The sequence below is a fragment of the Cyprinodon tularosa genome, unplaced genomic scaffold (assembly GCF_016077235.1).
Source record: "Cyprinodon tularosa strain WSP-4 unplaced genomic scaffold, ASM1607723v1 ctg70, whole genome shotgun sequence".
NCBI lineage: Eukaryota > Metazoa > Chordata > Actinopteri > Cyprinodontiformes > Cyprinodontidae > Cyprinodon > Cyprinodon tularosa.
This window is the reverse complement of record NW_024039452.1, coordinates 1,880,161-1,897,076: the sequence shown is the minus strand read 5'-3', so window position 1 is coordinate 1,897,076 and position 16,916 is coordinate 1,880,161. Positions and strand designations below refer to the sequence as shown.

General features: G+C 38.5%; 1 protein-coding gene across 7 annotated transcripts in view; it reads right to left on the bottom strand.

Moving 5' to 3' along the window:
• Positions 1 to 16,916, bottom strand: part of nrxn2b (neurexin 2b) — a 1,247,190-nt gene that overhangs the window by 674,566 nt on the left and 555,708 nt on the right. For all 7 annotated transcript variants that reach the window (XM_038268483.1, XM_038268482.1, XM_038268476.1 and 4 more), the window contains 3 exons: positions 11,810 to 12,248; positions 5,516 to 5,899; positions 483 to 686 (listed from right to left, as the gene is read on the bottom strand). In XM_038268483.1, the coding sequence (XP_038124411.1) occupies positions 483 to 686; positions 5,516 to 5,899; positions 11,810 to 12,248 (1,027 nt within the window). The remainder of the gene's footprint in view (positions 1 to 482; positions 687 to 5,515; positions 5,900 to 11,809; positions 12,249 to 16,916) is intronic.

Genomic DNA, 16,916 nt, shown 5'->3' with positions numbered 1-16,916 from the left:
CATTGGCTCCCTTCACAGATTGTCTGCCAGAAATCAATCTTACAGTCAGATTTACTTCCCATCCCAGAAAACTGGGATGGGAAGTAAAAAAAAAAAAAAGCTCTGACAACAGAGTGTAGGTGAAGATAAAAACAGCTACTTTGGGTCATATTAAAGGGCATCAGTTAAAGATCTCTCTGCTGCAGCTGCACCTAAACCCACCAAAGGTTTGGATATTTTTGAGCTTAACAGTGTGTATGCCATATGAGAAAAAGATACGAACACACCTTTAAAGGCTTTTAAAGAATGAACTATTTACCTCTTCACGGAATTTAGAAACTTTTCTTCATCATTTAATGATCTGCCAAATATATATCAAATTTAAATGCATATAAATCTTTCTTTCCTTTGGGATATGATGCCAAACTGCTGGATGAATGTGAAAAGGACAGGGAAAGGAAATGGGAAGCAACGCTATTGGTGATGGATTAAAGATGGCCTACCAAGGTTGACAGTAAGTTTGACGCGGCCTCCGTCCAGCTCCAGTCGCAGGGTGTCCGCTGACTCTTTAGAGGTGGTGGCCATGAGCAGGCCGTACGCCCGCTGTGACATGAAGCGCAGCGCCACATCCTCTGCCTCCGTGTGCATGGTGACGGGCACGATGATCTTCAGGTACATGCTGCCGTCATAACTCAGAACTGTTGCCTCTGCACAGGGGATTGAAGAAGAGGTTTCAGAGGATGAGAAAAAGGGAGTAGGATAGATTTTCCACATTCACACACATATATAAGCAGGTATTAACTTTTATTGAGCCTTGTGTACTCTGGTGCCCTGTAATAAAATTCAGGACTGTTTTTAAAAGTGGTATCGTATAGAGCTAAGCCAAACAGCCCATGGTCGCTCAGGGAGAGCTGCACATTTACAGTTTAAGTGGGAGGTACTTCTTTGCACTCCATAACTCTTTCTTAGGGGTGGAAAACATGATGATGAAGATGCTCTAATTAGGGATGGGCATGGATATTTCTAGACAACGACCAACAGGGACCAGTACCTCTGCAGAACTGGTCCTCGCCCCAGTTATGGCCCCTGTACCAAAGATATATGCTAAGTTCAAAAACCTAGGACACGTCCTTAGAAGGCCAGATTCGAAGGCCGATTACATCATAGCGCGGCGCCGAGGTCTGGTCGGATTCCAAGACTCCTCGTTATGCGGCCTTAAAATGCGTCCTTCTTTTTGCCCGATTTGAAGGAAGGGTCCAATGTATCCTCAGTATCCTTGGATATCCCAGGATTCATTGCGAGACCAAGCAAGCTGTGATCAGAGTAAAGGTTACTTGGCGCCGAACAGTGGTGAAAATTGGAAGTTCAGTTTAATATAATACAAGTCAGTGGATAGTTCCGTCCTCCCCGGCGGAGTCCTCTGGGTTTTTGGCTCAATTTGTGGGGAGGTTCAGTTTTTATCCAAGTGAGCCTGGCTCCAGGGAGGAGACCAGTTTAAAGGTCCTGCATCAAGTTCTGGTTCCACGTCCTGTCTTGGCTACCCTCTTCCACTGAGCCTGCTCATCTGCACCTGATCCTGTCTGCTCCTGTGCGTGACCGTCTGATCATGCTTCGGAACTTTCTCAGACTCTGAACCCTTCTGGAAGATCTATGATGTCTGGAAGCCTGGATCATGCCACCTGTCTGTTCCAGCCTGATCTGGATCCTGTTCTGTCTGTTCCTGTCTGTTCTGGATCCCTTCCAGGATCGGCTTTCCTGCATGATCTCTGGGACTGCTGGGGACATTCTTGGACTGGACTGTTAAACCAGGTAAGTGACCAACTCAGATAATCATCTTTTGTCACATGATCGTGGTCACTTACCTGTGTTTCTCCCACTACAGAGTATCTGAGATTGGGAGGTGCCCAGCCCCCCCGCCTGCAGTTTCTGTGTGCCTCAGATCCTAGCAGCTCCCCCTTTAGTTTTGTTTTTTCATTAAATAAACCCTTTGAACTTGCCCACTGACTGTCTCCTTGAATACTGGGTCCATTCTGTCCTCGGTTCATGACAATAATATAGATTGATTTCATATAATTGTATGCACTGGGCTAGAAACCATGGCTGAATGCACCAATGTTATTTGTTTATCTAGATTGCAGATTCTAACAGTGATTTAAAAATTTAGGAAATGCACTTTTAACTTCTTGTGTGTTGAGATAGGATCACAGTTTTTACCTGATAGAGCAAGGGCCTGAAACCTGCAGCTCCAAAGCTCAAACCTTGACTGTTTGGTTCTGTTGCTTATACATTAAATAAGTGGTTCCCAAACTTTTACTGGTGGGCACCCTTTGATTTAAAACACAGATTCCGTGCAAACCCTTTATCAATGTTTTACCATTTAACAGAGAATGTCCACTGTCACTTCGTTTAAACTGCTATGTTGTTTTATACAATTTTAATTTTACTTGGTACATACAGCACTTTGTGGTTGTTTTAAAGGGCTTTATAAATAAAGTTGAGTTGAGTTGAAAACTTTAGTAAACCATTTGAAAAACAATAATCTAATTATGTCTTTTAAAGGGTCATTATTTTAGCCTTAACTGCTTATCTTACTGTTTAAACGAATTTACAAGACCATAAATACTTTTAAAATATGACCTCTTGAAATTTTGGGAATGCGCTGCATTAAATGATAAAATGTCGCCATGCTTTTTTTTTTTTTTTTTACTTCATTCATGTGTTCTGTGAAGCCATAACACATACTGTTACTGACTTTGAAAGACCTTAAGAGTGGAGTAAAGGTCAACCTTCCTCCAGGACAGCGATCCTTTACATTAAAGTCTCATGATCTTGACAGGCTTAATTATTCATTTCATTAACCTGTCCAACTCTGCCTGGCTTCTAATCACTGCGCATCTGATCCACCTGCTCCTGCCTGTAGTTAAGGTTTTTCCATCAAATTATCAGGGCCAAATTATTCTTGTTTTCTCCAGCCAGTGGTGACAGTGTTTTTAGAGTTCCTTCATGTTTCTGATTTCCTGATCCTGACCTGTTCTGCCTCTCAAGCACTGAGCCTGCCTGTTCCCATATGATATCAGTGGTGAGTGTTTTTAGCATTCCTTAGTGCTTCTGATTACCAGATCCTGACTTGCCCCTCAACCACTGAGCCTACCTGTTCTTGTTTACATCGGTTTGCCTGACCTGCTTCGGATTCTTGGACCTCTGAGCCTCCCTGCTTCTGTTGCCTGACGTGTTTTTGGACTCCTGCTTGTTCTCTCGGGCTATGGCATCTGGGACACTCTGGGTGGCACCTGCCGCATGTTGTTGGCAGCCCACTGACTGGATCCTACCTCCTTCTCTGTGCATAGACTGAACTTATAAAACAGAGGTTCCTGTGATAGACGTGCTAGCTGATGCTACTGCACTTCTGCCTTTTTAATAAACGCCTTTGAATTATTCCACTGTCTGTCTTGCCTCAAATACTACCTCAAGTCCTTCTGATCTGTACCTGCCTAGTCAAAGTCTGGCCATCAATAGTATTTGACTGAAGCAACAGATATTGTGTGTAAGAAACAGTTGTCATTTTTTATGTTGAATTAAATTCATTTGTAAGAGTTAAGATATGTGCATGCTTGTGTCTATGTGCACATGTATGTTTAGATGTAGATAAACCAAAATATTTGCTAATTTATTGGCTTTTTGGCATAGCTTGGACTCATGAGTTAAAGCTTGTTGTCATTACACTGGAAAAACAATCTAGAAATAAGTAGAATTTTCTTAAATTAAGCTTATTTACCCCTAATTTGAGTAGGTAAATGAGATAGTTTGCCAATGGAATCAGTATTTTTACTCTTAAAATAAGATAATTAGATAAAATGCACTTGAAATAAGACAATGCAGTTGTGTGTTCCTATTTTAAGAGTAAATTGTCTTGTTCCATTGGCAAAATTTCTTTTAACTCCTCAATCCAAGAACAAATGCATTTATTTTAAGAAAAAATTACTTATCTAGATTTGGATTTTTTACAGTGTAAGAACTATAGGAGGCAAAGGGGTATGACTGAACAAGTTTATCTTCTTCATACCCCTTTTCAGACATAAGTCATTGATGTGTCATTGACTAAATCTGATGGTTGCATATGTTGAATCTGTTTTTTTTTTTTATTCTATTGGATTGTCTGAAATAAAGCTGTTTATTCATTCATTTAAAAAATATGTATGCATTTAAGACGGTTGAGACAAAAAACCAAAACTCATGTGTTGGGCTGTCAAAAATATAGCCTGGTGATATGAAGCAAAGAATGTAAAAAAGAATTTGATTTTTCCCATCTTTAAAATTAGAAAAATAAAATATATATTCGTAAGAAGAACAGCAGGAAAATTAGATCAATATTTAAATTAAGGTATGGTTTACTCAACTTGAATTAAAAAAAAATCAACAGTGCTTGGTTATGGTTTTAAAAGACATGCTATAAATATGACATGTAGCTGTGATTAATGCATCTATAATGAAACTGACTGAGGAGACTGACAGTCTGCTCCCTGAGGGCTGCTCTTATCTAGTGTGGAGAATTGACATGCTTCACCACAGGCTAACATGAGTCACTCACATCAGGTGTGCTAACATAGAGAACATAACGTTCAAAGATGCAAATAAACCCCAGTTGCAATCAAAGATTTAAGAAAAAGGGCAAATTCGCCTTCAGTTCAGTGGCAAATTGTCAGCTCAAAAAAAGGAAAAAAAAACTCACATTGGTTTACAAAAATACTTTCATTTTTTAATCTTTACCACCACACTGTCATTTTATCTTATTTTATTTTTTTGACTATATCTAGCATGAGCTGTTTTACCTTTCTCAATCTACAAATGTGATGTACAGTCTTACATTCATGCGTGGGTGGCGGTTAGAAAACTGCCTGCTTCCAGTAATAATCCTGAGTGACCACTAGATGGCAGAAGAATGATGCAGAAACCACACCTGTCATTCTAGCACCTGAGGACTGAACTGCAAATATATAACCCTTCAAACAAAGAAATTCCATCCTCTGCTTCAACTGTCCTGATTTGAAACCAATCTCTGCTTCCCTCATTACCCTCCTTGTCCCTCAAAATCTGATGCCGTCATGCCTCGCTCACCTCCACAGACGTGCAAAGAAAAAAAAAAAAAGAAGACCAATGTTCTTGGAGCTACTCAGGAAACAGTCTGGTACTATTTGAGTAGCTCACCCTGTAACCCCTGTGGCGTATCCCCCTCCTCCGCCTTGGTGTGTGTGTGACAGGCACAGATGGTGGCAATAAGCCCGGCTGCACTGCCACATTGCTGCCAACCCACCCACCCCCACTCAGCCACCCACTGTAACTCAGCCTCAAGCATCAATTGGTTCAGACATAACTCCGTCTGGAGCTTTCACTCCAACTATAACAACAGCTATTTAATTATGTCAACTACCAGGAAGAATTACATCCTTGTGTTACTTTCCAAATATTTCAACTTTAATATCTTCCTTATTGCAAGGACAATGTCTGTGAGTGTGCTGCTTTTTCTCAGGATCCTTACCTATCTCACAGTTGGTTCCTAGGTATCCAGTCCCAGTGCAGTCACATATGTAACGGTTCCAGCCCTCCTTGCACAGGCCACCATTGCTACAGGGGGCACTGCTGCAGCGCTTCTGCAGCTCTCGGGTGCAGAAGCTGCTGACGCCCAAAGCACTCTGGATCTCAGCCAGACGCCGTACGTCACGACTCTTGCCATCGATGAATAAATCACGGACGCAGCCCACATAGCCGTAGTTCAAGAGGGCCGTCCAAACCTCTGGCGGCAGGATCAAATCCGACTTTGACTCAGGCAGTCCACCGAGGTACATATCACTGTCCAGGTCCAGGATTTCACTGCCTTCAGGCGACAAAAAGGGCAGGCTTCGGCTGTTGACTGAGATGGACCCTAAAGATGAGACATAAGAATGATCAGAAAAAGAGGAATTAGTGAGCAGTTTTCAGTATATGGTTTCGTCTTGTAGTTTAAGAAATAGGATGTGTTTTTATAGCAGAAAAAAGATTAATCTTACTCTAGAAATGCTTGAAAAATGTGTGTATTTGTGCTATCAGTTGGTGAAATAAGGGCCATGGAGGTACAGCTATATGGAGTGACATTTGTTCCATTATTGTTGAAAGCGATAGAAAGAATTCATCACCAAATGTTGCAAAGAAATGCAACCTACAAAGCATCTTAATAAAAATTGTTTCTGTGGTTAGGGCATGCTTAGGTAGAACAGTGGTTTGCGCGCATAACCCATCTGCAGAGGCCCTTGTCCTTGATGCGGCCGACCTAGGTTCGAATCCAGCCTGTAATCCTTTGCCACGCGTCTCTCCCCCCTGTCAGCCTGTTTTACAATAACAAACAACTAGTGCTGCAAAAACCGCAAAAAAACAGCTGTTTTCTCACATTTTATCATTTTTTTATTTGTTTTCCAAATTCTATATTTTGAATATGTATTTTTATATTTTATCATTTTCAAATAAACTTTGTCAAATGTATTTTTTCAGACTGAGTTTTAATTTTTTTTTCAAATTGTGTCTACACTGCAAAAAATGGAAATCTAAGTAAGTCATTTTTTCTTAAAGTAAGTGCATTTTTTCTCTAATTGAGGTCGAAAGTGAGAGACTTTACCAATGGAACAAGACAATTTACATTTAAAATAAGAAAAAACAATAGCATTGTCTTATTTTAAGTTCATATTATCTAATTATCTTATTTTAATAGTAAGGATACTAATTTCTTTGGCAAATCATTGAATTTACATACTCAAAGTAAGGGTAAATACACTTAATTTAAGAAATTTTTTACTTATTTCTAGATCTTTTTTGCAGTGTAAAGATCACCTTTACTTCTCGGGGCGGGCTTTCCTCTTGAGTTTGGAGTAAAGATGCTTTTCTATTGGTCTGCGTGGACGTTAGTAACAACATTTTTATATGGCTTCAAGGGAAAGTTAATCTACGGAAGAGGATTAGGGCCACTGGAAAAAAAAAAAAAAAGTTAACTGATTTTTTTTATTTTATTTCAGTATAGTATGGGAAAAAAGTCAGAATTCTGACTTTTTTTCTCAGAATTCTGAGATTAAAGTCAGAATTCTGACTTTTTTCTCAGAATTCTGACAACAAAAAAGTCAGAATTCTGAGAAAAAAAGTCAGAATTCTGAGATTAAAGTCAGAATTCTGAGAAAAAAGTCAGAATTCTGAGATTAAAGTCAGAATTCTGAGAAAAAAGTCAGAATTCTGAGTTTAAAGTCAGAATTCTGAGAAAAAAGTCAGAATTCTGAGTTTAAAGTCAGAATTCTGAGTTTAAAGTCAGAATTCTGAGAAAAAAGTCAGAATTCTGAGATTAAAGTCAGAATTCTGACTTTTTTTCCAATACTAAACTGAAATTTTTTTTTAAAAATCAGTTAACTTTTTTTTTTTTTTCAGTGGCCCTAATCCTCTTCCGTATTAATCTGATCTCTAAGAGGCCTAAAACTCTGTGTGAAAAAGACCATAACAAAATTTGACAATATTGAATCTGTAAAAAATTAAAACTTACAAGTTTCAAAATATCAAATCTGGGAAAAAAAAATAGAACACATAAAATAAAAAAAAATAAAAAAAATAAAAAAAAAAACATAAAAAAAAACAGCAACTACAGTTATAATCTTTTTCTAATAAAGACCTTTGGCATTTTTTTGTATTTCACTTTTCATAAACTGCTCTTTGCTCGCAACAATTATGGAACGAAAATAAACTCCATAAGACAGGAAACCGAACAAGGAGAAGCAGGATAGATGACAGATGACTGTGTGAGCACGTGTGTGTCTAATGTCTCTATAATAGGCTAAATGGAAGAGAAGGGAAGCAGAATGCAGCAGGGAGTGGGTGAAACAAAATGCCTCCTCTCTTTCTGTGATTAACGACTCCATCTTAATTTTCTATTAAAAGCCAATTACAGCAGGAGCAGCACTGAGATCCACGCATGTGCATACACACCGGCACAATCCCCACACCCTTCCTCATTATACTGCACCATTAGGAGGAGATATCATGTCCACAAGGTGCTTTAACACCTACAGATCATTCATCAGACGCAGAGAATTGACGCAGGTACTCCTGGTTGAGCACACAGGCAGGCGAAGGCTCCTCAAGACATCACAGCCATGAAGAATACATCTACATTAGGTCTTACCGCAAGTGGCATGGCAAAAATAATATGTGTAGAAAGGATTAAATTAATAAAAGCAGATTTTATGAGGGGACTGTCGAGCTGAATTCATAATTATCTCTGAGAAATAGATCTGCTCATAATTATGTGATCCTAACCCGACAATCTAAATCAGTTTATTATTTGATAAATACAAAGAAACATTAATAAACTTGACATAAACACAAAACGAAAAATTCATCATATTAATGGATAGATTTCTTTAAGAGCTCCAACTAAATAGGATTTTTTTTGCAACAAATAACAGAAATCATGTTTTCTCTTTGAGGAATTTAGGAAGCAGGAGCATCACAGTGAAATACCTCCCGTAACCTTAGTGACGAGAAATCCCTCCTCAATCAAGATACAGCATTCTGGAGTATTAGGTACAGTGCAGAATCATAGTTAATGGTTGAATTCCACTTCCATGTATCCTAAGTCCTTAACATTCTTCTGTTTGGGTGTTAGAGATGATTCTAGGTGAAGTTTTCTGTTTCTTTTCTATACGTTTCAATTAGCTACAAATGCTAACTCTTGACTTTGTCCTTGTCTTTTATTTCTTCAGTTGTGCCTTTTGGTGTTCTGAGCTTTGCAACTTAACTCTTGTATATCAGTCTTTGTCTCCTCGGTCTGTTTCAAAATGATTTGCCACCCTACCCTGAGTAGTAACAGAACTGAAGACAACAGCTGGGTAAGTATACTTGGCAATTAGGGGAAAGGCAGGATAGAAGCCACCAAAAGCTGAATTTGTGGCCACACCCCTAAAACTGGGCATACATTGTCCAATATTTTCATTCATTGTACGTAGCTACAGCTTAAACTGTACAACGAAACTGCACTTATAATGTATGTTGTCACACTGTGAGGCCCTTGGCTTTGATGAGCTTTCTACCTGAACACACTACATGTCTAAAAACTACATGTAGGACCCAGCGCCGAGAGATGGCGCTGGTCGGACACGTCAATCTGGAAGAAGAAGTAGAACTTCCTTATTTGCACATGCGCAGTGCTTGACATTCTGGTAAATCGACTCGTAGCTGTGCTTAAACCGCAGGATTTGCCCACGACCACACCTGATGAAGTTCATACGGAAGAGGATTAGGGCCACTGGAAAAAAAAAAAAGTTTACTGATTTTAAAATTTTATTTCAATTTAATATAGGAAAAAAGTCAGAATTCTTACTTTTTTTTCTCAGAATTCTGACTTTAATCTCAGAATTCTGATTTTTTTCTCAGAATTCTGACTTTAATCTCAGAATTTTGGATCTTAATGTAGATGGGCACCATGGGGGAAGAGATCTGGGAGCACTCAGCTTCACTGACAAAGATGTGAGTTGTTTGAGGTGGCCAGTGACACATTGGTGGAAAATGACGGAATTAAAGGAATAGTACACCCAAAACATGATTAGCCTTCATTTTCTACTCACCCCCATGCTGAACAACACTCTGGAGTACTTTTTTGATATCTCAAATGCATCTGGAGATCTGGGAGGCTTCTTGCTGTCTGCTGACATTCAAATAATGGAGGTCTATGGTGCCCGAGGCAGAAAGGTCCATAAAAGTCCACAAAAAACGTGTCAATATTCCTCCATACTGCTCGTCCAATGTATTCCAAGTGTCCTGAGTGGATAGCATCCAGAATTTACTCGAAACAAAGTCATTTAGAATGTTTTTAGAGCATAAACAGTAGTGTATATGATTTCCTGAAAGCGCGCACATGCGCGTTCATGACGCTACGGAAGCCGGCAGACCAAACCAGCGCATTCAGCTCGGCAAAGAACTCATGCTCTTCCTCAACACTGAAGTCCTCAGACATTTTTCTTTCGTTGTTTCTTTCTTTGCACAGGTAAACAGCACATTTCTTCTTCTACGCTTGCATTATTGGCAGAGCAGACGCTGAATGCGCACTTTCATCTGGTTTGGTCTGCCGGCTTCCGTAGCGTCGTGAACGCGCATGTGCGCGCTTTCAGGAAATCCTATACACTACTGTTTATGCTCTAAAAACATTCTAAATGACTTTGTTTCGAGTAAATTCTGGATGCTACCCACTCAAGACACTTGGAATACATTGGACGAGCAGTATGGAGGAATATTGACACGTTTTTTGTGGACTTTTATGGACCTTTCTGCCTCGGGCACCATAGACCTCCATTATTTGAATGTCAGCAGACAGCAAGAAGCCTCCCAGATCTCCAGATGCATTTGAGATATCAAAAAAGTACTCCAGAGTGTTGTTCAGCATGGAGGTGAGTAGAAAATGAAGGCTAATCATGTTTTGGGTGTACTATTCCTTTAAGGAACTTTTTACATGCCCTCATTAATGGAGGAGCAGAAGGTCATTAAAACAAGAGAGCTAGTCTCAGAGATGGCTATGGCTTGATGCTAACATGTTTGTTAGCTGTCAGAATTCTGAGATTTAAGTCAGAATTCTGAGAAAAAAGTTAGAATTCTGACTTTTACCCCATGTTAAACTGAAATAAAATTTAAAAATCAGTTAACTTTTTCTTTTTTTTTTCAGTGGCCCTAATCCTCTTCCATAGGTTGTGTGATAGTTTGATTTTGCAAAATCTAAAGGCATATGCTAGGGTGTCTTAACAGAGTGCAGCAAAGAGGGCTATGGTTTGCCTGTTGAGCTTTCAGCCTTTCTTGAAATATCCTGAATTTAGAAACACTTGCAGCCAGGTGGAAATCTCAGAGGTAATTCAAGGATTTGTATTGCTTAATGATCAGACAAGCCTCTCTATCAAACGGTTTCTCTCACTTTGGTCCTCTAACGACTCATAAATCATAAATTGATAGGGCAAAATCCTCCGTTGCTGTGCGTGTTTAACAATAAAGTCCACAGGTGTTGTGCGGCATCATTAGTGCTACGAATAAAATATATTCCCTTCTTTATAAAATATAATGGTGGACAGACTCAGTGCAGCGAACACATGGAGACGGCTGAAGGCCGTCTAAAATCCTGCCCTGACAGGTTTCCCAAAAGATATTGTTTCAGTATTAATAGCCACTCTCTGATTGCTCGTAACAAATAGAAGACAAAAAAAGGCGTTAGATAATTTGTTTCAGTTTAGATATTTTTGTAAAAATGTGTTTACATCAACCTCTCCACTGATGTGGAGTGATGTCACCTCTGCTCTTCATCTGAATAATTAATGACAGCTCACAGAAGGAGGGTTGGAAAAAACCGAAAGGCTATTCTAAGACCTCCTTATCGGGCCTACAGCTGTCAATTGATCGTTTTGTTGATAAAAAGAGATGCTTTTGGTAAATAAAGTTAAAGATATGTACACTCAATATCTATTGTGATAAATGATATCCGTTTTTATAAACATTAAGAGAATAATCCATTCATAAATGAGTAATTTTACTTGAGGTACCTTTAGTTTCTTTAATCCTTTTTTATTTCCTAAATCTCCTTATGTCAGAATTTGCTATTATTTAGCTTTTTTTTATTGTTTGCTACATTGTGCCTAAAGTCCAGTCATGATTATTTTTTGAAAACAAATTATTTCATCTTAAACTACATATAATGACTTTAATTATGACTTATATCTTCAATAATGAAAAGTATGACTACTGTTCCTTTTAATTCCAGAGCAGTTCTGAGCTTCATCAGCTTTCTCACCTTTCCTTCCTTCCCTTTGGAAATCTACGTGGCACCATTCTCCGTCATTGACCTTCTTGTTGCTGGCCTTGAGCTTTGTTTTTCCAGAGCCCATATCGATCAGCAGGTATAAATATCCATCCAGCAGTTCCATAGCAAAGTAATCAGTCTTCAGTTCCCTCCCAGGCTTCTGCTCCTTAGGCCCCTGAGGGCGCCCATGGCTGAATAGCAACAGGCCGCTGGGCTCTGTGGTGCGGAAGTCGAAGGAGATGGAACCCGTCTTCTTGGTGTTCCACTTTGGCAGAGAGATGAACGCTTCAGGGGCTTCAAACGTTACAGGATCAAGAGCCGCCACATCTTCGCAGCGGAACACCAAATCACCATGCAGTGTGATTTTAGGGTCGCGGTCGATGGCGAGTCGGGAGAGCTCCAGCTTAAAGTCATTGTTCTTGTACACCACCTGTAGAAGATAAAAGCACAACAGGTGTATAAAAACAAGAACAGTGTTTGGAGCTGGTATAGTTTAAAAAATATGGAGTGGATTTTGTTCCATTATTGTTGCAAACAAAGACCATGTTATGCAAATGGGAATTTACAAAAATGAAATTTAAAAGTTTTAAAAATAATTTTGCTGCTTCATCTGATTTTAATGTTTAATAAAAAAAAAAAAAAAAAAAAAGATTGATAAAAAAAAAAAAATGAATTTCAATACGATTTTTACTGATATTGCATTGATTTTTAAGTTGTGTTTTACAGATCACATTTTCTGGAGTTAGAAGCAAAGATGCATTTCTGCTAGTTTGCTTTGATGCGAGCAACAATCTTGGTATTGGGCTTAAAATGAAAAGAATGCGATCTGTAAAACACAATTTCAAAAGACCACAAGCCATAAACTGAATCTGAAAAAGACAACCTCTAACTAAAAAAAAATTACTTTTTAAAAAAGTTATATAATAACAAAGTTTGAAAAATAAAATTAGACAAAATGATATATATATAAATATAAATATATAAATAAATAAAATGAATAGAAATTATTTGAACAAACAAAATCTGCAGACAGCAAGGTTACACTCAAAAGCTCATTTTATTTATTATTAAGAAGTTTTTTAGATTATTTTCTTTATGCATTTTCTTTTTCAAATTTCCATTTTCAAAATGTGTTTTTCTTAATTTCCCAGTTATATATGCTGCTGTCATTTTGTACATCTCTGATTTTGCAGCTATTTTCAAATATCCATTACTGTAAAAATGTCTATAGCTGCATATTGGTTATTTATTCTCCAGGTTCAGAGTTTTTATATTGTTAAAACCCTTTACAGTACAGCATTTTATTGTTTATCTTTTAAAACTTTACTAATATGTTCTTCTTATACATTTCTCTAAGGTCCATATTTATGTGACCATTTTTTCTATAATCTTTTAGCTGCTGTAAACACCAGAATTTCTATTCTATCCTATACTATAAATTGTTTTGTGTTTAAATTTGAAATTACAAAACTCTTTGCTACCAAAATTCTGTCTATAAAACCTGTCTTTTTTTGTCTTTTTTTTTCCTTTACAAGACATGTTATTTGCTTGCAACAATAATGTAACAAGCATTTTAGTTTCACCTGGTTTTATTTAGTTAAAACTCTTCTTTAAAGTACCTTTGGTTATCCGATTATTAATCCTTAAAATAATCAACAGATGAATCGATTAGCAAAATAATCATTAGTTGCAGCCCTAATAATCAGTCTTTAAATCACAGAACTGCAGCCGTCACATTTACAGCATTGTGGATTGCAAAGCAGCAGCAGATGTGAGTCTATAAGCTTGGAAAAACTATGTTAGGATGGACTGCAAGATGAAGAAACACAATTTGTATTGACTTGGCAATTCAGAACTTACGTACATTGGACAGAAATGACAGAAACCTCTAACAAGACATTTCAGTCAGATAAATGCTCAGTTTACTGATGATGAATTATTTGGTGAGAAAAAGTCTTTCCACTTCCCGCTCAAACACTGAGCAACCACTCTGGGCCGACGAGTTGCCTGAGATGTGCCTTCATTCATTTTAATGATAAGGGTCAGGGTTGTGTTAGTGCACATCAATCTCCGATTCACACTTTATGGACTCCTCCCTCTTGTTCAAAAACAGAAAAATGGAAAACCTATTTTGATGCTGTACATAAAAAGCAGCCCAGAGATCCAAGCAACAAAACAAATGAAAGGAGAATACATAAAATAAAGGCTCTGGGGGGAAATCCAAAAGCAGAATTACGTGAATACTGCCTGCGGTCTCAACTCAAATGTTTCCAAACCGCTTTGATGAAATACGGCGCTATTGTTTGTGCTTTAAATGTGTGTAACTCTGTGCCTCAGTGTATTCAGAACAAAGTAGGAGCTAAAGGCAAGATAAACTCTTGTCTTTTTAGTTTTAACTTTGCTGTGAGCACAGAGTACACACTGTTTGAGAGACCATCCTCAAGGTAACAGTGAGAACAAGCTGAGATTTCTCAGTTTTTATTGTAATGCCACCCTTCATGGTATTTTACACTCCTACACAACCCCAGTAAGAGTCTCAGTGGAAGAATGAATTTTTAAATTACACTCTATGTTTTTTGTTGTTGTTTTTTTGTAGCCGGCTACAACTTGCTCCAAAATCATAGAAGTGTATTTGCCATCAAAATTTTAATTGTATATGCTGCAGGAAAAAAAACAAAAACACTCCCATAACACATCCTAAATTAGTACAAATGAAATATTGTCATTGAATACTTTGTTCTTTACAAAGCTGAATGTGATGAAACAAAATCCCCCAAAATAATCAATGGAAATCATGAGTCACACACAGAATTAAAGTGGAAAAACACTACAGGCTGATCTAACTTTGATGTAACATCCTTAAAACAGGTCAAAATGAGGCTCAATATTGGGCGTGGCCTCCACATCCCTGTATGACCTCCCTGGGCCTGTTCCTAATGAGTTTACAGATTTTCTCTTCCCAGACCTGAAATAAAGCATCCACAAACAGCTAGACAGTTTGTGGTGTAACGTGATGTTGGTGGATGGATCCAGACATCATTTAGCCTGACGTAGTCTTACTCAATTCTAGTCAGAATATGAGTCTGATACTGCTCCATAGAGCTGTGATTATGGGGCGTGTTTCGAATGAACCAGGGAAAAAAATGCCTCTGCACTCAATTGGATAGACCTACAACCAATAAGAGCAACGGAGTGCGGGACGTATGTTAAGCGACGCATAGTTGTTGTCAACAAAAATCAAAGTGTGCAGTTGCACGCCTAGAATAAGAAGATGAGCCTTGATCGCGTTTCTCTGTTCCTCTTTTAAAATGTATTTGCTGTCAATATCTTCTAGAACAGACCTAATAGCAGAATCTACACACCTCAACTCTCCAGCGGCAGCCATTGTTGTTGTCGCCCAAGCGCGCTTTGGTTACGTGGTTGATTACGTTACTGTTGATCATCTGTCCATCATCGTATAAAGCCCACCCTGACAATTTGATTGGCCCGCCAGATATTGTGCGAGCATACTCGCGCTACTACTGAGCAATGCCAGACCGAACTTCCCGACCTCAAACGTTGCTGGCGGGACTAAGTTCGGAATGGCACCCAGGCTAGACATCATGTCCCAGATGTGCTCAATTAAATTCAGGTCTGGTGAACGGGCAGGTCAGTTCATAGCTTCAATGCCTTGATCTTGCAGGAATTGCTGACACACTCCAGCCACATGAGGTCTAGTGTTGTCCTGCATAAGGAAGAACCCAGGGCCAACCGTACCATCATATGGTCTCACAAGGAGTCTAAGGATCTCTGTACCTAAATTTGCTAACCCTGGTGTTCTCTTGCGAATGCCAGGTGTCCCTCATGGTGTTGAGCTGTGAGTACAACCCTCATCTGTGGCTGTGGGGCCCTCATGCCATCCTCATGGAGTCGGTTTCCAACCGTTTGTGCAGACATATGCACATTTGTGGCCTGCTGGAAGTCATTTTTCAGGGCTCTGGCTTCTGTTTTCTCCCTGTACAAATGCAGAGGTAATGGTCCTCATGCTGGGTTGTTGATCACCCATGGCCTCCTCCACATTTCCTGGTGTAGTGGCCTGTCATCTGGTGGCACCCCCAGCCTCTGGACACTATGCTGACAGACACAGCAAACCTTGCCATAGTTGATGTGCCATCCTGGATGAGCTTCATTACCTGACACAGTGGGTTGTAGAATCTGGCTAATGCTACCACGAGTTCAAAAGTATCACCAACATTCATAAGTAATATCAGCCAGAAAACATAGGTACTGAGAAGTGGTCTTTGGTCCCCACTTATAGAACCACTCCTTTATTGAGTGTGTCTTGGAAATTGGCAATAATTTCCACCTGTTGTGTAACCAATTTAGATATCAGCATGTTAAATTGATTGTCAATCAGTGTTGTTTACTAAGTGGACAGTTCAATTTCACAGAAGATTTATTTGATTGAAGTTATATTTTGTTACTTGTGTGTTCCCTTTATTTTTTGAGCAGCCTATTCAGCATATAAAGAAAAATCCTTGAATGATATTCAAAATTAATATTCGATTAAAATTTCGAAAAGAAAGTAATTTGGAAATTTCAAATGGTTTGTGTGAAACAATATGATATTTACAGCTTCCCTTTCTGGTGTAAAAAAAAATGTTTCTCAAGGTAATTCTGTTAGATTATAAGATTTTCAGCATGAAGCTCCAACTATGAAAACCGACTAACTTTCTTCAAGCTAATATAGAACTTTTTCTCTTGCATGAAGGTGATAAAAAGGATTTTGATGAGGACAAGAACTTACTGCAAAATATGTCAATGTTTTTATATTTTTTCATACTTCTTTTTCTATCAGACCTTGTAGCAGTTATTGCATTTATATATGTGTAAATATGTATATTCTCGCTTTTTCTTACAGAGAACAGTGATTTATTCAGCTTGTGTTGCATTCTTCTGTGACTTTCACAGCATTTCTCCCTTAATGTCCGCAGTTCTTTTTCTTTCAATGGAAACCTCTCTCTCTATTTCATCTTTCTTTTAAACCAAGGACAGAATGTTCAGCAAGAGCACTTGAATGCCAGGTTATTCTTGAACTTAAGGCTCCTTTGATCATCTT